Below are 24,793 nucleotides of genomic sequence, written 5' to 3' on the forward strand. Positions count from 1 at the left end.
TATATCTACTTTAAATTTTTATTTCAGTAAAATTATGATTTTAGTTCTATATATTAAATAATAAAATGTTAAAATATTTTAAAAGTGAAAAGACAGAAGATAAAAAAGGAAAGAAACAATGCAGAGGAGAAAATGACCAAAAAAAAGGACAAGAAGAAGGTATAAATATATATATATGAGAAAATACAAGCTAAGCATGAATGCTTGGACTAACACAATATAAATGAAATAATATAAGTTTACCAATATCATACGAAACCGAAAACAGCACTAGTTTATGCTCTTGACCTAGCAAAACCACCCATCAAGGCCATTGTTAACCATTGGTCTGCATTCCCTATTTGTCCGACTGTTGTTGAGCGGTGAATCATTTACTCAGAAAATTTATAGTGTTCGAATTATTCTCATTATTCAATTCCATACAAAAAATTAGTGATAGTACCCTAAACTTTATATATAATTTATCTCTCAGTTGGTACCAAAAACAAAATAATTTTTTTCCTTATTTATTGACAAATTTTTTTCGTATAATTCTATTACAAACATTACAGTATAGTTTTTGATCTCAGAATTATACAAAAAGGAATAGACAAAGCTACAGGGAAAAAAAAAAGGAAGAAAGAAAAACAGACAGTCTGGTATTTAATTTCTTGCAAGAGTAAAGTATTATTTTCTTGAGTAATCAACTAATGACCAGGTCCTCTAGGGCTTGGACCTGAAGCTAGCCGTTGAAGCCAGCAGGCCATGGTGGTCTTCGCCGTCTCGTAGACCGACGGGTATGTCTTGAGGTGGTTTGCGCTGGCAAAGTCCTCAGACTCCGACAAAACCCTCGCCGCCTCCACTACTCCAACATGGCTCAAAATTGCCACTGAAATGATGAAGATGATGTAAAGGGCGGTGGTGGTGCTTGTTTTCATCTTCAAAAGAGCAAAAAAAATCACCCAAAGAAGTCGCAAGTTTGGAAGAGATGGTTTGAGGTGTGTGATTTTGGTTGTGGATGTGGAGCAAAGAATGGGTGTGTGTTGTATGTATTTATAAGAGAAAAGTAATAGTAGTGTATGTATTGATTGTGGTTAGTTGGTCTTCCCATGCAAGAAGCCCCATTTTGAATAAAATGAAACATGGGGTTTAGTTTTACAACTTTGAATTAGTCAACCACTTTTGATCTCTGAATTTACTTGGATGCCCTTCTCAATCACATGATATAGATACAAGGGAAGGACAATTTGGTCATTTCAATCATGCATTGTAATTGAGTTCAAGGTTAAGAAATTTGAATATGGACTTAACTGCATGCTACTTGAACTTATTAATTCTAAGCTTTGAATGGACTATGAAATGTTTTTGAAGATGATATGCACGTAAGCCATGAGACTTGGGTAGCACTTTGAGCCTTCTGAGAAAGAACAGGAGATGAACACAAGACCGTTACCAACCAACAACTAACAAGAAAAATACTTGACACCCCCAATTTATGACGTTCTATTTTAGTTCTATTTTATATTCAATTCATATGAAGCATTAAATAGTAAATGAACTATACATATGTATTTATAATCAATGATTATCACACCTATTAGCTATGTACCGTAGGGATGTTTTTGGGCATCGGGAAGAGGAGAATTCGGGAGCGTTCCAATAGAAATTTGACCTTAGTCATATTGGACGGCTCTTCAACCCTTTTCTCCACAACGCCAGCTAATGTTAAACGTCCATGCAAACAAGGTTAGAAATATATTTCCAATGAAGTGCACGTGACTTTGAAATGAACTCAAAACACAATAAGACATTGATCTGTATCCTAAAAATTGTCCATTCAAGAATATTTCAGAGAAACATAAGATCATATTTAATATGATCAAAAAATCAACACTGCATATCGCTGCTGCCAAATCAACAGGTTTGAATATTCCAAATTTCCTGGTCTTCAGCGATTTTTGCACTGCAAATAATCCAAGCAAGCCGTTTTGCTGAAACAACTGTATGTAGATACAATTACAACATGACAGCAGTTGGTATTCACCCACTTGAAAATTTTACTAATTTTCAATAATATCAAAGTTGTTGGCTTCTACCTGTACAATGTCCCTACTTGGGTATTTAAATTTACAAAATAAATTTGTCGGCAGAAGAAATAATGATAGATACTTCAAGAGTTCAGAACTCCCTGGTCTTTCGTCGCAACTCATTCAGCTCAATCTCAATCTCTGGATCTTTAAATGGGAATTCCTTGTTTGAGGAAGTAGAATTTGTTCTACCAGGTGGAAGATCTCCTTTCTGTTATAAAATAACAAAAAAAAAAAATTTACGTTGTGAGAAAGAAGGAAACTTTTTTTATCTCCTCAGCAAATGGGAAGGGGAAAAAAAAAAAAGGGGAGAGAGTTGATAATGAAAGCTTTCATATTGTATCGGAGCAATCTGAAGGCTTTCGTATCTTTTTTCAACAGTCATATAGGTTCTTAACAAATAGTTGTCTAACAATAAGGAATAGTCCAAGAACACATATTTCTATGTAGTTAACTTATTCTATAAGGATCCTGATGAATACTTAGTCTATGTTGGAGGCATGCATGCCTTGTTTATCCCCCCTCTCTCTCTCTCTCTCTCTTTCTCACACACACACACACACTCCCTCTCCCCTTGTCTTTTCTGCACTATAATTTTAGTAAGAATTTTTATTGCAACAGCTCCCATTCAAGTTACCAAACTAGCCCCTTGTTTCTCTTCTAATCTTCAGAAGTCCTGCTTAAATTCAGTCACTGAATTCCAAATTCCTTTCCTTCTATTCCAGAGATTAACATGAACCCCTACCCCTGACTACTCATAAATCCATCTTACATCAGTTTTGTGTCACAGAGCAATCGTTTTTTCCTTCTTTTCCAACTACAAGTACATCCTTTAATTGATCATTATGGTTGCCAGTAACACTATAATATTAAATAACTCGTGCATATGGAATTGCACAGGACTCATCTGTCAATGGGAGTTTTTCATGTGTTCACTTTTGATAGAATATCAAGAATTTAATTTATTTAGTCTGCATTTTAGCGTGTTGCTTTCCCCGTCTCCCTTGGTGGCATTTCCTTCTCTTCTTCTTACTCTTTTGCAGGCAACTACAGAATTAGAGTAGCTATTGACAGAAACTAAGGCAACCCCCTGATTTTTATACTCAATATTTGAAGATCTTATTCAAACTCAATTCCTAAACCATAAAACATTCCTCTAAAGACAAACTTTAAATACCCTAGTTTTCAACAACTAGCGCACAAGAAAGAAAGGGATTCAAGTAGTGATACATCATAGAGCCTAATATGGTGCTTGTTGGAAGGGAAAATCTTAACTCCGATGAAAATCTCAAGGTAGACATACGTCAATCTATTTAGTTTAAATGAAGCTGTATATACTTAGAAAACAACAAAGAATAGGAACTTCCTACATCACAAGATATTATATCCGTACCTTTGAGCTGCCAGACAGTTCCTTTTTCAGATTTGCAAGATCATCATCAACTGACGAGGTCTCAAGTAATGAAAACTGCAGCAAAAACAGTATAAATCAATTTCATAAATGATCGAACAAGTCAAATGTCTAAGGAACAATTAAATGCATGATTGAGTTCCTCTCAAGTCTCATCCCATGTGAAAAACAGGCAGTATGATACGTGTAAGAGTGCGATCATAGAAGGTTTTTTTTCCAGTTGCTCATAGTACATAATATGAGTAAATGTATTTATTTATTCATGAGGAGACTATCTTTGGAATACCACATCTCTGAACAACCCAGAAATTCCATGCTAAAAATAGATTCCAATTAAAGATGAACAAAAAAGCATATAAGTATGAAGGTATCAGCGTGCAAGCTTACATGAGTGTGAATGCACATGCACGAGTGTTAAGTGTTAGATAAGTAATAACTTATAATTAAGTTGGCAAGAAGAAACTAGAACGGAACTGTTATGCTGGTCCTTGGATGGAGATCTTTAATCAAAGAAAATTCCACATAAGAATGGTTGGAAGGACAAGCATCGATCTTGTTTTCACTTCAGATACGCTAATAACCATAAAAAAATAAATCTGTTTTATTTTTCTCATTTTGCACACTTCTGTTTTCACTCTCAAAGTTCTACATAAGTAATATGCATATATTTTAATATTTGTCATGCATCGAGTTAGGTGTCTCAATGTTGGTGTACGACTTCAGTTCTATAAAATTCAGGCGGAGAAAGACTTTGGATATCAAGGTCAATGAATATTACATGTGTGTTCGTACAGTACCATTTATTCACACCAAACTGGTTCCACCCAAAAATAAACTACAACAAAAAAACACGCAAACTCTTTTCAATGATCCACAAACTACAAAGGAAGTCAAATTCAAATCAATCATCCACTGTACAACTAATATGAAAGGCACACCAATAAAGATAACATAAAGGAGATGAATGGTTTCTACCTTGCTTTCCAGATCATCAGTAGTTAACTGGCCAAGAGCTTCTGCTTGGGACTCCATTGCCAAGACTATCAAGATAAAGGAATGGGGGAGAGGAGTAAAAAGGAAAAATCTTCAGAACCAAATTAGTACATTCAGTTTGATGGTTAACCATGTAATACGGTAGCAAAGATTAACATGGTATGAAATAAGTAATGTGGCAATTCTGAGCATCCATACACACAACTAGCAACTGAAGAACGATCATGGCAAGAAGTTCAATTTGCGACTTCATTTATAAATAAGTTTTATCAGGAAAGACATTGTGCCAAAAACATTATAGGTAACTAAGAGTGTGCATCATTATTGTTAAGATTAGTAACTTTGTCATTCAACCCAATAAGTTAACTTGTTGGGTTGGGGCATTTCACATGCCCAATTAAGCCTAAAAAAACTTGATTGGGATTTGTGGTCTAATGACATAGGCATAACTTTTAAGTGTGAAAAAGTTGACTGGGGATAAGTTTCAGAATTATTAATCAAGGAGTCCATGGAGTCTTAAGTTCTTATTAGCTAACATTGCTTAACTCAACTATCTTCCAGTGCTAAAAAAGTATGCAAATGCAAAAAGAACGAAGATCAAGGAAAAGAAACCGAAACATAAACCATTGTCATCTAATAAATAGGCCCAACTATGCCTAAAAGAGTTTGAAAGGGATTTAGGGTTAATGATATAGACCCAACAAAGCCTAAAAAGTTGATTAGGTAATTTTTCTGGGTCACGAATTAAGGAGTTCATTGAGTCTTAGTTATACTGGTAATTGCTTCATTAGTATTTAGTATTGAACCTTGATGTGTTGGTAAAGTCACTTCTGAACAACCCAGTGTTTTTAAAAGCGTTTTCGAAACACTTTTTAAGGCGCGTTTTGATGCGTTTTAGACTGAAAACGTATTGGAGCGCATGGATAAAACGCAGCCAGGTAAATGCACGCTTTTCGACCGAATGCGTAAAAAAACACGTCGATGCGCGAAGCGTTTAGGCGTGCGTTTTGTAGGATCTTCGTGAAACTGCATCGTTTCAAAGGAAAACAGTTAAAAACCCAGAAACAAAATCGCGTGAAGACTCGAAGAAGACCTCAAAACTCAAAACTCTAGGTCAGAATCAGATACAGAGTACAAACCTCAAAACTCTAGATCAGAATCATATACAGAGTACAGGCTTGAAGACTCGAAGAAGGGTAGAAGACCATCTACGGCTCCACGCGAGTGACGCGACTCCATCTACGCGAGTCTCCCGACCTCCACGGCTCCACCTGAACATCGACGAGACTCAAATAAAGACTGTAAACTCAAAGTTCACTTCAAATTATAAATAATTAAAACTTAAAAGTATAATTCTTATCCAAATCATCATCATTCTCTTCATCCATAAGTTCATCGATGAAATCATCAATAGTAGGATTGGAGGCATAGCCACTTCCTTCACCAAGAGGCTTTTTTGGATCTCTTTTGTAACCCATTTCGATATCGCTTCAAAAAAACAGAACAAATACACATCAAATCGTCGATGTTCAGGTGGAGCCGTGGAGGTCGGGAGACTCGCGTAGATGGAGTCGCGTCACTCGCGTGGAGCCGTAGATGGTCTTCTACCCTTCTTCGAGTCTTCAAGTCTGTACTCTGTATATGATTCTGATCTAGAGTTTTGAGGTTTGTACTCTGTATCTGATTCTGACCTAGAGTTTTGAGTTTTGAGGTCTTCTTCGAGTCTTCACGCGATTTTGTTTTTGGGTTTTTAACTGTTTTCCTTTGAAACGATGCAGTTTCACGAAGATCCTACGAAACGCACGCCTAAACGCTTCGCTCATCGACATGTTTTCTTACGCTTTCGGCCGAAAAGCGTGCGTTTACCTGGCTGCGTTTTATCCATGCGCTCCAATGCGTTTTATCCATGCGCTCCAGAAACGCATCAAAACGCGCCTTAAAAAGCGTTTCAAAAACGCTTTTAAAAACACTGATGTAGACTTTAACTAAGATTTTCTAGCATGAGAATGACTTGTTATTATTTGTAACTCTTTTTTCTATTATATTTATATATTTTTTATGTAAAAAATATTTTTCCCAAAAAACTTTCGCCTCAACGCATTAAGGCTTACGCCTCGCCTTTAAGAGACGATAACGCCTTGCCTTGCGTTTTCGCCTTTGAAAACATTGGAACAACCTAAGCATCGCACATTAAAATCACATAAAAAAACTCTAAGGTAAAACTGCATACCTCCACTCTTTGGGGACCCCACCTCCCGTGCAGGATCCTTTTGCACCGAATGCTGTTTCCTTTTCCCATATTAGTATTTGTAATGTTGTTTAGATGAGTCGTATGGGGATAAGTCAGTTCTATTATCATGTTTTGCTTTGCAAGCTATGCATGGAGAGAAGGCTTATGATTATGTCAACTGAGGTTTATTGTCTACATCTTGCAGAGGAAAAGGCTTTGAGGAGCTTTGGTTCTTTGATAAAGAAGTGCATCTCTCTGCATCCCTGTACACAATAATTATGGAGCCACAATAGAGTTCTTTCATTCTCCTGGCAGCATAAGGTAGGGCACCCCTTTATCCCAGTCCCACCGTATTTCAGGTATGGGCGTCTTGAGTAAGATGGTTGACAATACAATGGATGGAGGTTCCTCAAGGCCTTCAAAGTTGGTAAAAGGTTAGTCTACAATTTCCAAATCTCATTACTGTTTACAAACGCCACTTATTGTGCAATGAATATTGGCAAAGTCATTTATTTAAGGAGTGTTCTCCTTTTGCTTTGAGGCGGTTTTGGTTTGAGGGTTAATCTTGGCAAGAGCAATTTGATTCCCATCAGTAGTGGGTTTTATGTGAACATTGTTGCAAAGGTAGGTGATTGCGTCTATGCTTTCCCCATGACTTACCTTGGCCTTCCCCAAGAAGCCAAACCACCAAATGTAAAATAATAATAAGAAGAAGAAAACTGGTATCTAATTCCAGGCACAGAGAAGTTTAAGAAGAGTCTTACTAGGTGAATTTGTGTTTCTAATGAGGGAGGTTACCCTAATTAAAGCAATAAAAGTCCCCCTATTGACCCCGCCCATTTACCAAGTCACCAAATATAAAGAAACTAGTATTTCAAATCCTGTCACAAAGAAGTTTAAGAAGAGGCTTACTAGGTGAAAAGATTTTGTGTTTTTAATGGGGGAAACCTAATAAAAGCAATAAAATCCAAACTCCCGAGCCTGCCATTTACTTTATGACCCTCTTCCACATCCCAGTTTTTATCACAAACAGACTTGCACATGTACATGACTGCTTTCTTTGGACTACCGATCTTGAGAAGAGAGAGTATCATCTCTTTTGGTGGGATGTAGTTAAAATTCCCAATTCAAGGAGGCGTCTTGAGAATCAAGTCCCTCCAATGTCCGAAGAGGCTCTTCTGGGAAAATGGCTTTGGATGGTCACTAACAATATGGATCATCCCTGGAGAAAAATTGATTGTTGCCAAGTACAGCATTGACCGTGCAGGATGGACTTCAAAAGTCAAAAGAAAACCTTATCGGCTAAGGGTGTGGTAAAAATTCGCAAGACATGGAGCATATGGAAATTGTATACTTATCCAAGGTGGAAAGTCGTGAACTCGTGATAGAGTTATTTTTTGGCATGAAAATTTTATTATTTGAAGGACATTACCAGATCTATTCAAACTAGCACCAAAAAAGGAGGCTCCATGGTGAAACTGTGTATTTTGGTGGCAGTGGTCATGCCACAAAAATACCATAGGTCGGGAATTGGAGAGGTTCAATTTGTTATTGAAGTTTTATTCATGGGAATGCCATAAAAAATTAAGAGAGGACTCCCTCATCCGGAAAGAGTCTAGATGGAGGAGATATTCACTGTGAACAAAGCATTTTGAAAGCTCACTCTTGCTTGAGCCAGAGTTGTTTTAACAAGGAGTTCCTTTGGAAGTGCCTGTTGAAGCTCACAGTCCCAACAAAAAGCCATATCTTTTGTTTGCCAAACAACCGTTGGGTAGGATATTTATTCTCGACTGCTGCAACAAAAGAGAGACATTTGTAGAATAGATCTTTCCTATAAGATTTGGAGCCCGTTAGACCATCTCATTTGCATTGCAAGGGTTCAACAAATTTATAGAAGTGGACTTGGGAAGTTCATCAGTATTAAGTGGGTTATGGCCAAGTCCCTATAAAAGCGTGGGCAGCAACGGGTGACAAAAAGAAAAAATTTAACACTTCCTTCAATGGTGTGTTTGGAACTTGTTAGAGGTTTAGAGCATTTTGATTAGAAAAGGAAGGTCTATAAAGACTCGGAGTCTATAAAGACTCGGAGTCTCAATTAGAGAAAGATATATACGAGATTGTGCCCTGTAATTCCAAATTATTTGACAATATAAACTTGACACTAAGAGTGTATTTGGATTGAGGAATTTGGAGATAAGGGAAGGGGAGAGAAGAGAATGGGAGGGATGGGAAAAGAATGGAAGGAATAATAATTTTCTCTCTCTCATGTTTGGATATATAAAAAAGGAAGGAAAGCAAATTATTTTAATTTACTAATTTATACTTATTTTTTATGTAGAGTATTGTATACAAGGGTAAAATAGGTTTTTAATATATAAATAACTTAATAAGTTATCCTTTCCCTCCAAATGACTCCATATTGGGGAGGAAGAATTTTGACAAAAATTTAATGAAATCTTCCCTCCAATTCCTTCCAAATCCTCCCTTTAATTTTTTCTAAACTATCCAAACAAGGAAATTGGAAGAAAGCTCCATTTCCCTTCTCTTCCCTTCCCTCAAAATCCCTCAATCCAAACACACTCTAAAAAATGACATAGTGGCTAATATCCACATAATATGCACAGGTTGGATTATGAGACAGATCCATCCAACTGCAGAAAATAGAAAGGTAGAGATCCAGGGAGTAATTCAAGAAGAAGAACTGCCTCACCTTTTTCTTCCATTTTTTCAAAAGCTGAAAGAGCACTGCTTGTATTGACATTCCCCAACATCTCATTCACTTTGGTTGCAGTTCTGAGGCAAATAGACCATAATGAGCAACATTGGGGTGACAAATGCAAAGAAAAAGGGGTGTAGCATTGAGAAACGGAAACAATACAAACTTTGCAGACTGAGCACGTGCTTTCAAAGTATCTTTCTTTGACTTTGCCTCTTGTATTTTGCTCTCCAAAATCTACACAAAATGGCATTGATGGAATGCAACTGTAACAAATTCATCAATATGTACCTAATTATACTCACCAAATAGGTTCTCAAAAATTAGAATATAAAATTTAAAAGTAAAATTATAGCAAGAAATGCAAGAAGTTATGTAGGCTGTAGTTCTTCTAATCTTATAGATACAATCCAATCTAAATATAGGATTATAGCCATCATCATTGTTCTTGGATTTAACATTGAAGAAAGATTGTTAATATTTTCATAGTAGCCTTCCAACTTGACGTCAGAAAATGTTGTTGAACTAATTGATTACAAGATCACCACCTGCTTTACTTGCCCCCTCTTCTGCTTCTTGCCAAATGCAGGTACAATTACTCCAAACTCAGCATTTTGCTCCTACTTATGCTGATCATGGCAAAAGTAGCTTTCCACCCAGTGTTTACTGCTTAGAGAAATATTTCACTTCCAAACAAAACAAAAACATTTGTACTACCAACCGGCACAATTGTCAATTACCAAAAATGTTCATTGCCACATACCAGAAAACAAAGACACGTAGTGGGTTGCCATTCATTTTCTCATAAACTCATGTAGCCGACCCAAAACTTGTGGGATAAAGGCTCGGATGATGATGGCCATTGCCACATACCAATCAGAACAATGCCAATGACCCCAATCAGTGGAGAAATTTTAAACTGTGGCATTTCTTCTTAGATTATAACTAAACGCATCTACAATGCAGAAATAAGGAACTAGAATACCCTTGTATTGGAGACGAGATTTTCCACAACATTTTTCTGCTGATCAAGTTGAGCTTTTAAAGCATTACCATTATCCTGCAAAAACATAACCATTGCAGCATTTAAATGGCCTGGCTTGCGACACGGCCTCACATAGTTTAGCTTTTCAAATTACAATTTCTTAGATAGTAAATCAGCAGCACGGCGTCTATTCTTCATTCTTCCATAGATAGTACAAATTTATTAAAAGCGATGTCAAAAGCAAAGGTCACAACCCTAGTACATAGGACATAAGACCACTGTGCCCCAGCCAGGTAGCAATCCAATACCATTCCAGAATTCTCTAACTTCTCAGCTTTTCCATTAAGAAGACATACTAGAACAGTATGGAAGGATAAGAATGCATTCAATTTTTAACATTGGGTTTAAAGTGTGCAATCATCTTCCACCTTTGGCTACTTGGTAAACTGAGCTACATAATAGGAAAATAATAATTCTTCTTTCAAAATTACCTTTCAAGATAAGAAGCTTTAGCAGTAGATGTGATCGATCATATGATGAATAAACCACATCAATCACTATTTCTTAACATCTCATGTACATATATTAAAAAAACTTAAAAAAAAATAGAGCAGAAGTTTGAAATGAAGTGGAGAACACAGAGAAAGAAATCATAGTGACTACCGGTGATAAGTACTTGTATACATTACGCAGATTCAGCTGGGTTTTCCCTAGATACTAAGGATAAAAGACAGGGAAATAGAAATTCAAAGCATAAAAATCTTCCATGAAGATGAAAATTACAGCATAAGATTTACGCCTTTTGAGAGCTTCACGAGCGAGATCTTCATTTCCTTTCTCCAGAGCAAGTTGTGCCTTACGGTACCTATATGTAGAAAAAAAATAAGAAAGATCCCCACCACACTAAGGGAATAAAATAAACAACTCAATCATAGCTTACCATTCTTCAGAAGCTAGTTGTGCAGCTTTTTGCTTATTTTCCAATCGCTTTTGAGATGCCAATACCTAGATGAAAATAATTAACAAAAATAGTTAAAAGTTAAAACATTAGAAACTTAAGAGAATACCATATAAAATGGATTTTTGTTTTACATACCTAAAAAACACAAATTAGCATAAAGAAAAAATGGGAAGGTGAGGAAAAGACACAAAAAGCAAAAAAATAAAAGACAGAAAAAAAAATGATATGCTATGAGGCTTACTTGTGCTGTGGCCTGACGCATCTTTATCAAGTCATCATTCATTTCAAGCACCGTTTGCTCTAAAATCTTTTCTGGATCTTCAAATGAACTTATGACAGCATTTGCATATGACTACGGAAAAAAATAATAATCATGTTACTTTTGTTAAAAAAAATCAGTCACTATCGTAATCATATCGAGGCTGTCATGTTATGATCGCAGGAATGCATTTAACAATTCTCAAAATCTCACCTTGACAACTCGAGCAAACCGATCAAAAAGGTTCATACGAGTACCAAGAGCTCCTCCACAATGTCCGTGGCGTTGGGCTTGGTTGGAAGTGCGCAACTTTATCCCTGATATTCTTATAGCATGCACTATAACAAAAAGTTATATTGCAGAAAATGGATATTAGTGCAAAGACGTAACAACTAACAATAGAGAAAACGGCATTACACACAAGAATAATGAATTGTGAAACATTGATAAGGAGTCCTGCAAAACATACTGAACAACAGCACTAGAAGAACAAAATTCACCAAGAAAATTATTCTGATTCAGTATAAAAATGCATTTGCCAGTTCGTAAGAAGGGTCAAGTTTCATCTCCTTCCTCAAAAAGGGGACAAAGATCTATTTACAGCCTAATTTCACACGAGTCTATGCAATTCAAGTTTTAACTCATACACACAGGATACAAGAATCCCAAGATTATACAAATGAAGTACCTCTATATGCAATCCATGTCTAAAACAATTATATTAATGGAGAGTTTTCAAAACCTTACTAATAAATGATACAATGTCATGACTTTTCTAATTCAAAGAGACAATTTGCAACAACTATCAAATTCAAAGAACTTATTTTTCCATACAGTGCGCACATCAGGGCCAATGACTAGATTGAACAACCAATGAAACCTCATGCTCATTCCATTCTTAGTTACCAACTAATATCCTTTTCCATAAGCGGATAATGCCTGAATTTCAAGAACTTCAATGACTAAAACATTAATTCATTCACATTTCTTTAAATTTCCTAAAATTTCCAACATTTCTCGACAGCCCAGCAGAGTTCAAATTGAAAACAGGGTTATTGTAAGAGAGGTGGCAGTACCTCCCCCATTGAAAAACGACGTCGTTAGAGGCGGCTTCACATGACGTAGAGATTGGCGGTTAGAGCTCGAGGAGGAAGATGCAGAAGAAGAATAAGCAGGTGGCAATGGGAAGGTTAATCCAGTAATTACTTGCGACTTCATGGCCATATTGGATGTTACAGGACCAAGTGTAACTAAGCAAACAAACACTCAAATATGCGAAGAACTGATCATCTCACAATTGTGAGGTTAGACAGACACCGAGACAGGGAAGAGATTGGATTTGGAATTGCTTCGCTACTCTCCTGAGTTCACTGGTTCTTGGTAAACCGGATTTAAAAGTTGAACCGGTTCACCATGTTTACTTTTGGTTTTAGGGCAGAAGTTTTTGCTATCAAGACGCTATGTGGTTGAGATCATTTCGAAGTGTGCCCTCTCCGATTCAAATTGAAAAAATTACACTCATGTGGTTTGTTTTAGCTGCACGACACGTCTCTCCATTTATTGATTGTTATTTGAATAACAGTGTTGTTTTGATCTTAATATAAAACAAGTGAAATGTTGAAACGACGCCATTAAGGTCCTGAAACAAGACAAAACAAAGATGAAATGGTGTTGTTTCGTCAACACCATTAAGGTCCTGAAACAAAACAAAACAAAACAAAACAAAACAAAACAAAGATGAAATGGTGTTGTTTGCACTAACAATGTAGAAATATCACCAAGCCCATTCAACTGACTAATATTTCATATGTTTGTACATCTCAATGTATGTCTCTAGTTGATACTTTAAGAGTCATGCATTCAATAATAGGGAAGTTATCGGGATAAAATTGAGTGATAAGGTCATATGTATTTTCTTATTATTTTGATATGCTTTTAGATAGTTCTTTGTCTATTTTATCTTTTTCTTTGCTATGTTGGTTAATTTGTAGGTACCTTTGTACATAACTAATATAGACTTGCTTTATTGAATTGGCACCGAGGGTCTTGAAAAAATATATTGGAGGTCTTTTGAAAAATTTACTATAGCCCACCTATATTAACATTATTACACCGTAATTTTACTAGGGGCCAATGAAATGAACTCCATCCGCCACTGATCGAGTGGGTCTAATATATTTGTACAATGTTTTGTTCGCAAGCATAACTAAGAAGCTACGCAAGTCAATTATCTTACTGAGTTGGTTTACTTTGCAAGTCTAATAAATTTATTGATTTTTTATAAAAAAAAATGTAGATGACGAATGATCCTGCTGTTATTGATGCGAATGTAGAGGAACAAGATGATGATACAACCGAATTTGAGAATGAATGATGATGACTAGATGAGAATAACGGGATTGCAAGTGATAGAAATTAACAAAAGGAGAAGATTGGGTAATGGATTTCAAGATGAGTATTGGTGATAAGAATGACTCTTGAATATGGAATCTCAAATTCCCTTGTGACTCCAAAGAACTCACATGAAGAGCCTCCAAGAAGGCCTAAGTCTACAGAATTCAATTGTGTCGCTACAGGAATTGCGACGTGGCAGGCTTACAAAAGACGATGAAGTCGCCACCAATTATTTTGGAGGTGCAATTGGTCACCTAATAAAATATCGATCTGTCATTTTGAAGATTGGGTCCGGGGGTCGATTGAGCATAGGGAAGGTGTTAGCACCCTATGACACCCGCTTGGCAGTTACCAACACTTAAACAAAGAGTAATGAAAATATTTATGAGAATTTCAGAAAAAGGGATTTTTTTTTTTTTAAAGAACTCCGTCTTTATTGAAAAAGAAGACGAAGTATGCGAGCTTCCGTAATTTTATTGAAAAAGGGACATCATTTAGGAGAGGATCAAAAATAATATTTACAAAAGAATAAATGAATTTTAATAAATGAAATGAATGTCCCACTTTTGAATTTAACGATAATCATTTTAAGGGTTAAAATCATTTTTCGAGAGTGGATAGTGAAAACCGTTTTTGTCTCAGGGCGACAGCTATCTCGATTTTGAAAATCAAAACGATTATTAAATCTTGTATTGGCCCAAAGAAAAACAAGGCAAACTTAATAAATCCATCATCGGCCCAACAGGAGAATGAAATCAATAACAAAGCTGGCCCAATCAAGAAAATGAAATCAAGATAAGGCCAAACCGTGTAGACACTAAAGCCTATGAATAGATCTGGTTCAACTAAAAGTTTTTTGGCCCAAGATAAAACTCAGTTTTTAAACCAAGTCTAAACCAATTTTCTTTAGCTCTCCTTTGCAAACACAATGATTCAGAGCCAATTTCATGAACAGAGATGAAAATCTTCACAACAAGAAACACCAGAAAACTTACTCTAATGTTTCACCATAGATGGGAAAAGAAAGAAAGAAGAAAAAAAGAAAATACTAAACAAAACTTAGAACAACAATGAACAGTGGAGAACAAACCAAAGGAAATTGTCCACCACAAGTAGTGTACTAGGGTACCAAAGCAACTATCTCCATTTGAATGGAGAAAGCTCAAGAGGGTTGAAACCCATTCGGTCACCGTTCGACAAAGAGCGGGATGGGGTTTCCTCCTACACGAGGACAAAATCCCTCGAAGGAGAAAACCTCTTTTTCCTACTAGAGAATCAACAACCAGAGAATCAAAATACCAATAAAAACAAATCGAAGAGCTGTGACTTCCGGACAAATGAGAGGAAAGTATGGATGTTTTGAAGAATTGATTTTACAAGAACAAAAGCAGCAAATAGGTAAGAAAACAGCAGTGTCTCTTCACCTCTTCTCTGTCTTAGCCACAAGAATTTGGTCCCCTCCCCTTTCTTCTCTAACCCAACGCCTTCCACTTCTCTCTTTTTGATCTCAAAACCAACCCTCATTCTCTCTCCTTTTTATTGTCTCTATTTGCTTTTTTCTCTTTCCCTTCCTACTGCGTTTTTTTCTCACCATAACCCACCGACCTCCTTTTTTATTCCCCCCACGAGTAGCTCCCCCTCCCCTTTTATATTTCTCATGGGCTTGGGTTTTTGAATTGGACTTGGTTTAAGACTTTGATTTTGAGTAATTGTTCTTTGAGAATTGGACTTTGAGTATTTTGGCTTAAAAGGAAAGAGGAATTGGGCTTGTCTAAAATTGAAAGGGCTTTAGATTTCTTCTTTTTTCTTTTCTTTTCTTTTTGATTTTAATTAAGAGAAAATTTAATGTATGAATTGGACCAATATAAATCACATCATGTGTATACACGTAAAGAAGAGAAAAATAATATTTAACAAAATTGACCAGGACAAAATTCAGGTATTACAAATTGTAATGTAAATCTTCATAAAGACATTGTGAGATATGCCTCACGTGATAAGTAGGTAGTTTTTAAGTTGGTTTTAATAACCAACTCTTATCTCTTAAAAGTTCAACCATTATAAGCTAAGTGATAAGATTTTAAATAAATAAATGAAATATCTGAATAATTATCAATTACAGAAGTGTTTCCTACTATTACAGTAATTAGGAGTATGTGATGTGGAGTATGCTCTTTCTATATATATGTATGAAAACTGGTATTCTCTCTCACCACAACTACAAATAAACACACAGAGAACTACCCACAATTTTTGTTATATTATTGGCTTCCATCATTGAAGCCTTTGTGTGGCAAGAGGAAGAAACGAATATTCCGCTTATTCCGTTGCGATAAATCGAAAACCAATGGAGTAAGGTACGCTTTCGATATCTAATGTATATGATATGTGAAAATCGTGATATTCAAGATCCTTATGAATGTGCACACATGGTATCGGAGCCAGGTTTAGAATACACTAGTGCAATGCCCGCGTTACACACAGTAAACTTTAAATACTATTTTTTTTGTTAATAATACGGCGCAGAGAAGTAGTTGAAATTTATATTTGTTGTCTTGAGAACATGAACGACAAGCAATTCTTGATAAAATACCATCAAACTCTTTTACCTTTTTCCCTAAATACTTATATTTATCCGAAAATCACTGCAATAATTTTTTTTGAATTTAATAGTAAATAGCAGTGACGAGCGCTATTTGAACCCCACGATTTACTAAGTGTACCCCAAAATATCATCAAAAAGCTAAGTCTCAACACACCCCAACACCCCTACTAGATAAGCCTCAAATCCTTTCAACCTTGGCCTTATCTTTTCGTTCATCTTCCAGAAACCAAACAAAACTCTCAATTCACCTTCATCTTCCCTACCATGCTGCCAAATAAGGCCTACCATGCTGGCAAGTACAAAATCGACTCTTACTCTTCAAAGAAGCCAAGGAAGGAATATGCTTGAAAGTCTTTCTTCTTTGTTTGCCCACAGATCTACTGGAGGAAGGAAGCCAGGAAGCCTCATAGATTTCATGGCAGAGATCTCAAGTATGGGAAGGCTTCAACACAAGAATTTCGTCTGAGAATCTGATGTTATTTCCTACTTGGGTCTTCGTCTATTTCATTAAAAAAGTGTGTTCCTTTTGTATTTTGTTCTTTCTCCACCCAAGCTTGTTTCTTGTTAGGGATTTGTTATTTAGAATTGTTTGGCCATTGCAAGCTTGTTGAGGGATCTATCTTTTCAAGCGAACATCGCAGACAATCTTTCTCCATAGCTCAAGCTCAACTTCAAAAGTGTTGATGGTGGTGTTGCCATGGCATCCATGGCTGATCTACGGTTTGAACTTGGGGTGTAGGTGGTATTTTTTTGAAAAATATTAAAAAGGGATACATTACGTAACGTTATATTTTTAACTGGGGTGTGAAAAAAATGAGGTACACTTAGTAAATTTTGGGGTTTATATAAAGCTGATCAATCGTAGCAAAAATAACATTTGAAGATTAATTTTTTTCAAAAGAAACAAAAATGAACATGAACTTTTTAAAATATTTAAACTAATAAAATATAAAAAAATGAAATACAATATATGAATTTATTTTCAAATATAATTTTATCAATTCGTTAGTAAATGAATTGGAAAAAAAGATATAAAAATAAAATAGCATTACCACTAAACTGCATCTCCTTTGAAATTACCGCTAATCTGTCCAGTTCAGTCACGGCTGGTGAGTTATGGTTAGATCTAAAAACTCACTATGTTGCCTCCAACAATACTTATGTTTATGACCTTCGCAAGGCGATGGATGACACTCACCAAGGAACCATGAGTGTTACCGAGTACTACACTAAGCAAATATGCTACAATGATGAATTACAATACTATAATGTTATTCTAGTCTACAATTGTGCTGCCCTTGAGGCACTTGAACAATATCAGAAGAATGAGTATACTAAGTTGTTTTTGATGGGCTTGAATGAGTGCTTTGCCAGAGTCCGTAGTCAGGTGTTGTCTATGGACCCTCTTCCCTCGACACACAAAGCTTTATCCATTGTGCTTTATATGGAACGACAGCTTGCATTGACTCACTCTGTTCTTACTTCTTCCGAACCCTCTGCCATGGTTGTAAGTTCTGTAGTTGCTGTTGTTGCCTCTGGGAAAGGGTCTTCCTCTGCCCAAGGATGTCGAGAATCCTTGAATTGCAACTATTGTCATAAATAGGGACATACCGTGGACAAATGCTACAAACTCAAAAGTTTTACTCCTGGTCTCCCAAAGAAATCCCCACGGCCTGGGCATTACAATCGTTCTGACAAGAACTATTCTGCTCATCATATCTCCTCGAGCAACCACCAGTCTCTTCGCAGTCACCCCTACAAATGTCTCCAGAGCTCTACAACCAGCTGATGAATTTTCTCCAACTGAATAGTTCTATGTCTCAGCACAATGGCACTTCCTCATTACCATTTAATCCTTCTTCATATAGCATTTTGCCCACAATTCCTATCTCGCACCCTATATCTGCTATTGCAGCTCATGTTGCTCATCAATCTTCCAACAACACTACAACTCATTGCTCCTATTCTTGGTTACTTGATACCGGTACTAGTGATCATATTGTCTGTTCTCTATGATATCTTCATGACGCACAACCTTCTCCTGCTTCCTTTGTCACTCTCCCCAATGGGGAACGTCATATAGTCACTCATGTTGGTTGTGTGCCTTTGCATGATGGAATAATTCTTCATCATGTGTTATGTGTCCCGACCTTTAATCTTAATCTCATATCTGTTAGTAAATTGACAGCTTCTCATCATTGTTCCCTTAACTTTAACCCTACTTCTTGTGTGTTATAGGACATGGTCACCTCGAAGAGGATTGGAATGGGGAACATGCATGATTGACTATATTTTTTGAAGGGTGCTTCTTCCACGGCCAATCTTGCTCTGAATTCTTCCACTATTGCTGAAGATTCCATGTTGTGGCACCATCTTCTAGGCCATCCATCAATGTCTGCTAGTGCTATTTTGCCCTAACCTCTTTGTACTCCTTTTGATTTTTGTGCTATATGTCCTCTAGCCAAAATGAAGCGAAAACCCTGTACTGTCAGTATAGCACACAATATGTCCCCTTTTGAACTTATACATGTAGTATTGATGGATACAAATTCTTCTTAACTGTTGTAGATTATTTTAGCCGTGCCATTTGGATTTATTTGCTGTCTTCCAAGGGCGAAACTCATTTCTAGATTGAGTAATTTTGCAACTATGTTGAGACTCATTTCCATACCAAAATCAAAACCATTCGTTCAGACAATGGCCTCGAGTTTAAAATGCACGATTTTTATGCCTCACGGGGCATTCTCCATCAAACCACTTGTGTCTACATGCCCCAACAAAATGGGGTGGTAGAACGCAAACACCAACACATTCTCAACACGGCTTGGCTCTTACGTCTTTATGCCAATCTTCCTAAAAATTTTTGGAGCTTTTGTATCCTTATTGCGATTCACTTGATCAATTGTCTTCCTTCTCACCAATTGGATAAACATAGTCCTTTTTAAATACTCTTCAGTCGGCCACCCACTTATAGTGATCTTCGTGTCTTTGGTTGCCTATGCTATATGGCCGTGGTTCCACATGCACGCTCAAAATTTCAAGCTCGAGGCCGTGCCTGTCTTTTTCTTGGCTATCCTTTTGGCATGAAAGGATACAAACCTTTTGATTTAGAATCTCACCAAATTTTCATCACTCGAGATATAGACTTTCATGAATCCAAATTCCCTTTTCATTCACCTGCTCATGTTCAGCCTTCCTCACTGGAACCTGATGACTTCACCACTGCCTCATCCTTATTGGTTGAACCCCACTTGATCTCCTTTCCTACTCTTCTCCACCAGCTTTACTTTCTCCTATCGAAGCCCCAGAAGCCTCAAACACTTCCTCTGCTGCTCTACCTACACCTGCTACCACCTTTATTCCTATTCATCGATCCTTGCAGGTCAAGCATACCCCTTCTCATTTGCACGATTATGAGTGTAACAGTGCTTCATGTATGTCTCCATCCAACACTCCTCAAAGGACTGTTGCTCTGCCTCCCTATCATATTGGTAAGCATTTACATTATGCAAAATTTTCCTCATCTCATGCTCATTCTTATGTGCTATTTCGGCCACCCGTGAACCCACAGTTGTTGCTAAGGCAATGAAAGATTCAGTTTGGAAATCAGCCATGGATGTTGAGTTGCATGCCTTGCTGGCTAACCACATTTGGGACCTCACTTCTTTACCTGCAGGGCGACGTCTTATTGGTTCCAAGTGGGAATATAAGTTGAAATATAACCCAAATGGCAGTATTGAACGGCATAATGCCCTGTTGGTTTCTCAAGGCTTCAATCAAAAGCTTGGTTTTGATTATACTGACACCTTTTCTCCGGTCGTCAAGATGGTTACTGTTAGTCTTCCTTGCCTTGGCTTCTATATGCAATTGGTCTCTCCATCAACTTGATGTACACAAAGCCTTTCTCAACGGGGATTTATTCGAGGAAGTGTACATGGCTCAACCTCCTGGTTATATCATTACTCATCCGGATCTTGTTTGTTACCTGAATAAATCTCTCTATGGCCTCAAGCAAGCATCACGACAATGGAATGAGAAATTTCGATCAGTGCTTCTTGCTTTTGGTTTTCGCCAATCACACTATGACTACTCTCTGTTCACTCTTCGCAAGGGTCCTAATTTCGTGGCCCTCTTATTGTATGTTGATGACATGGTCCTTGGTGGTACAAATGAGACTCTTACTCAATCAGTCAAAACTTATCTGAACACATGCTTCAAAATCAAAAACCTAGGCTCTCTGAAATACTTTATTGGGCTTGAGATTAGTCGTTCCCGTCGCGGTTTGTCTATCAATCAGTGCAAATAAGCCTTGGATTTACGTGATGATTCTAGTTTTGTGGGTACCAAACCTCTTGCCTCGCCAACAGAATTGAATTTTCATCTCTCTACCAATTCTAGCACCATACTTAAGGATCCTTCTCTGTATCGTCGCCTAAGTGGTTGACTAATGTACTTGACTTTGACACGGCCTGACATCAGTTATGTAGTTCACAACCTCAGTTAGTTTTGCAGCATTCCACTGATCAACATCTGCACGCTACACATCGTGTACTTCGATATCTAAAGAGCTCTCCTGGCCAAGGGCTCTTCTTTCCTTCCGCTCCCAATTTCACTGTTAATGCTTTTTCTGACTCTAATTGGGAGGGTTGCCCTGACTCCCGACGTTTCGTCAGTGGTTTCTGTGTTCTGTTGGGAGGTTCCCTTGTCTCATGGAAATCCAAAAAGTAGCATATTGTCTCCCGTTCTTCGGCTGAGGCCGAATACCGCTCAATGGACAACACTTGCAATGAACTTGTTTGGTTATTTGCTCTCCTTAAAGACTTGCATGTACCTCATTCTACACCTATCTCCTTACATTATGATAGTCGGGCTGCTATCCACATTGGTACCAATCTCGTGTTCCATGAACGTACCAAACATATTGAGATTGACTATCATTTTGTCCATGAAAAGGTTCAACTTGGATTCCTACATCTTCTTCATATCTCTTCGGCTAAGCAACCTAGTGATTTTCTCACTAAACCTATTCCAGTGCATCAACTTCAATATCTCTTGCACAAGCAGAACGTTTTCGATGCTCACCGTTCACCTTGTAGAGGGTGTCAAACTATAAAACGACACGTAGCTACTGTATATAGGTTTACTTTAGGTGGGTCTTTTAGCACCTTTTACTTGTACTTTTCTGTCTACATATACCTTTACCTTAGGTTAGATACTTCTTGAAGTTTTTACATACACATTGCTTGTATACTCTCTGTACACGCTTTTCTGGTTGAGTTATCAATGAAGTTATTCATTTGATCCATATTTCTCTACGGAAATCTCTATGTTTACAAATGTACCGACTTTTTTTTACAAGAAATCGGCAGGTCCATGTAGATCGGCTTATCTATCTTAATATCCAAAAAATTGCTCCCCAGTTAACCTCAAACTAGTGATCTCCAACCCATAATAGTAGCACTTTTCTTTTGTTTGAACTGAGTATATTGTGTAATATTCCAAAATTTGATGCCCAATAGCAAAGCGCCATTTGTATATTCAAAAAGTGGCTTTGAATATGCAGTCTTAAAATAATTAAATTAGAAATTAAGTCTACAATGATTTTCAAATGAATTAAAATTATTGTCAAAAGATCAAGGCATTACTAAGCCATTATGATAACCCGGTTGGTGTGCTTATACAGTTGGTATTCGGACACCTAGTATAGATATGATCATTTGAGTGATTTAAGGGCATGTCTTTTGGTGTGTTTAGTTTATTAATTAACAAGGTTTGTTTAAACTGTTATAGAAATGTTTAAGAGCTGGATTAATTGGGTTAGTGGTGTGTTAATGATAAGAGAGTTATAAGCATACTAACGGATGCAATAATTAAACCAAGTTTTGATCTATAAAAAAAGGGAGTGTGGTTTCTCTATTTGCTTTGTTTCAAATAATTAGCAGAGAGTGTCCCAAAGTTGTGATAAGGGGCTGTAGGCACAGAGATTTTGTTGTGGAGAAAGGTAAGGTTTTTGTTTTAGTAATATGGTTTTTTGGTTTAGTTAGATTTCTTATTTGATTTGATATGGAGTATTGTTTGTGATATGATTTGTTGATCAAGGTGTTGGATTTGGTTAGTTTATTGTTGGGGTTAAGGATTGGATCGGATCAAGTTTTATTCAAGGAAGTAATTTTCGGTAAGATTCCTATAAATCTAAGGAACTAGTTATGTTATGATTTTTAGTATATAAGTTATAGGTTAGTAACTCTTATATAGGGTTGTTAGTTTATGATTGAATTGTGTATATGGTTGACGAATGGTCTGGAACAACAATGGAAAATCCATAATTGATAGTTTTCTGAGTTTTAATTGGTATAAGAACGGGATAGTCTTACCTGTATAGGTAAAATTCAAATATGATATTTTTATATAATTCTTTGGTTTATATTTCATTGGTGGAAGATGTAATACAGTGAGGATTTTTGTATCTTTTAAATTAGATAGGATTCATATTGTGAAACAATTTATGTCTGTACTAATAGGCAAACGATTTATGGTATCTGTGTTATGACATAAAACTTAGTCAATATTATCATTTGTTTCGGGTAAGAGATTTAGGTTGGTGAGATGGGTTTTTGGTGATTAGTACAATTTGTATGGGATATGTTTAGGGTTGATTAGTGATTTAGGATTGTTTGTGATATTTGTATTATGTTTTGGTTATATAGGACAAGAGGATGAAGGTCCCGATTTGGTGTTCGATAAACGTAAAGGAAAGACACCCGTTTAAAAATTTAGTAAACGCGAAAAAGGTGAGGCGTCCTTATGCTATAACATATAAATTATTTTATGAGTTTTTATAAAAAGTATGTGGAAACATTTTGTGCATCTTTATTTGCAAATTTCGATATTACATAAGAAATGTTTATGAAGAACAAGGAAATGGTCTGTGGGTTATGTGTATAAATTTTGGATAATTTTTAATGGTTGATTTATGGTATTATAAGAGATTTCTTTACTCGCAAGAGTGGAAATGATTGCTGAATTTTTAGTGAAACATGCCTTGGAAAATGATGTTGAGTTTGAAGCATGGAAAGTGTTGGCCTTTGATTTTTTTTTTAAAGGGTAAATTTGTTTCTAAATATTGATGCTTTTAAAACTGTTCATGTACCTATTGATTCTATGTTGAGAATATGGTGAAGTGATTTGTGTAATTTATGAAGTTAGCATGTGCGCATAGCTACCCTCAACCCTGGCCCGGTTGTGGGATTGATTTCGCCAAATGGGTGATTTTATACCGACTCAGGCGATTGATTGAATTCGAGGCTAGTTTTGACTAGACCTAGTATGGATTTAGTCTATGATTAAACCATACTTAGAAATGTGATTGGAGGCTAGTTACGACTAAGCCTAGTAAAGGATTAGTCTATGACTAACCCTTACTCTGTGTACAAGAATTTCTCTACGGTCATGAACAGTGATTTTTCAGATGTTTTGAATATTTACTTTCTTGAATTAAAGTATATTTTGGACATGTCATCTTTAATATTTTTAATTGATGATATAGCCGGGTTGACCTCTCCTGCACGTTTCAATCGTGTAGAAAAATAATTCAAGACTTTCGGAGAAGAATAAGGAGGACGTGGCCTCAATGATTGTGACTTTAGAATATTACAATTATTAAGTTTGGTGTAAATTTGGGATATTGTAAGAATAAAACATATGTTTAATAATTAAGGTTGTATTTATTTATTTTATGCTCGATAAGGCTTACAGTGGTTGGGTCAAAGGTCACGAGATTGGCTTTTGGACAATTTACCGTGCCATGTGACGCCCTAAAAGTGGGGTGTTACATTTTTGGTATCGAAGCAAGGTTTAAAAGGTCGGTAGTAGGAAAAAATAATAATAATAACAACAATAATAAAATATAAAATTTATGAGATCTAGGAATTATGAATTTATGTTGAAGTCTGATTGGGTGAAATTTTGGTGATAGGTGAAATGGAAGGACAACGAGTTATGCTGAGTGTTGGGTCTAAATTAACCTTACTAGCAAGTGTACTAGTCGGCGACTACAGCACAATGATAAGCAAGGGTCGAATCCACAGGGACGGTGTTATGTTTAATCCAAATGTCTATTTGTATGTATATATGGACAATGCAATCAAAAGTAAAATTCAACTCAAGATTGTTT

The 24,793-nt window shown here is 36.5% G+C and overlaps 1 protein-coding gene across 3 annotated transcripts; it reads right to left on the reverse strand.

Annotated features, from left to right (window-relative positions):
• Nucleotides 1-1,837: 1,837 nt before the first annotated feature.
• On the reverse strand, nt 1,838-13,013 carry LOC119987676 (membrane-associated 30 kDa protein, chloroplastic-like). Of its 3 annotated transcripts, XR_005465501.1 has the most exons (12): nt 12,698-13,012; nt 11,835-11,959; nt 11,604-11,714; nt 11,342-11,406; nt 11,185-11,266; nt 10,402-10,476; nt 9,583-9,653; nt 9,411-9,493; nt 6,701-6,752; nt 4,453-4,517; nt 3,460-3,534; nt 1,838-2,277 (listed from the first exon to the last, which is right to left on the reverse strand). XR_005465501.1 is itself a non-coding variant. In XM_038832598.1 (11 exons), the coding sequence occupies exons 1-11, from the start codon at nt 12,843-12,845 to the stop codon at nt 2,158-2,160; spliced, it is 1,020 nt and encodes a 339-aa protein (XP_038688526.1). In that variant the 5' UTR covers nt 12,846-13,010; the 3' UTR covers nt 1,838-2,157. The 3 variants fall into 3 exon arrangements, 2 of the variants coding, with proteins under 2 accessions (XP_038688526.1, XP_038688527.1); XM_038832598.1 differs by lacking the exon at nt 6,701-6,752 and having other exon boundaries at nt 12,698-13,010; XM_038832599.1 differs by lacking the exons at nt 1,838-2,277; nt 3,460-3,534; nt 4,453-4,517; nt 6,701-6,752 and adding an exon at nt 6,760-7,116 and having other exon boundaries at nt 12,698-13,013.
• Between the last annotated feature and the right edge of the window lie 11,780 nt (nt 13,014-24,793).

Source organism: Tripterygium wilfordii, chromosome 21, assembly GCF_013401445.1.
Source record: "Tripterygium wilfordii isolate XIE 37 chromosome 21, ASM1340144v1, whole genome shotgun sequence".
In the NCBI taxonomy this organism is placed as follows: Eukaryota; Viridiplantae; Streptophyta; class Magnoliopsida; order Celastrales; family Celastraceae; genus Tripterygium; species Tripterygium wilfordii.

Excerpts from the sequence above, each read along its gene's own strand:
- LOC119987676 (XM_038832598.1), bottom strand. The coding sequence starts at position 12,845 with ATGGCCATGAAGTCGCAAGTAATTACTGGATTAACCTTCCCATTGCCA. Across the intron at positions 11,960-12,697 it reads GTCGTTTTTCAATGGGGGAG|TGCATGCTATAAGAATATCA; the intron begins GTACTGCCACCT and ends TTTTTGTTATAG. Across the intron at positions 11,267-11,341 it reads CAACTAGCTTCTGAAGAATG|GTACCGTAAGGCACAACTTG; the intron begins GTAAGCTATGAT and ends TTCTACATATAG.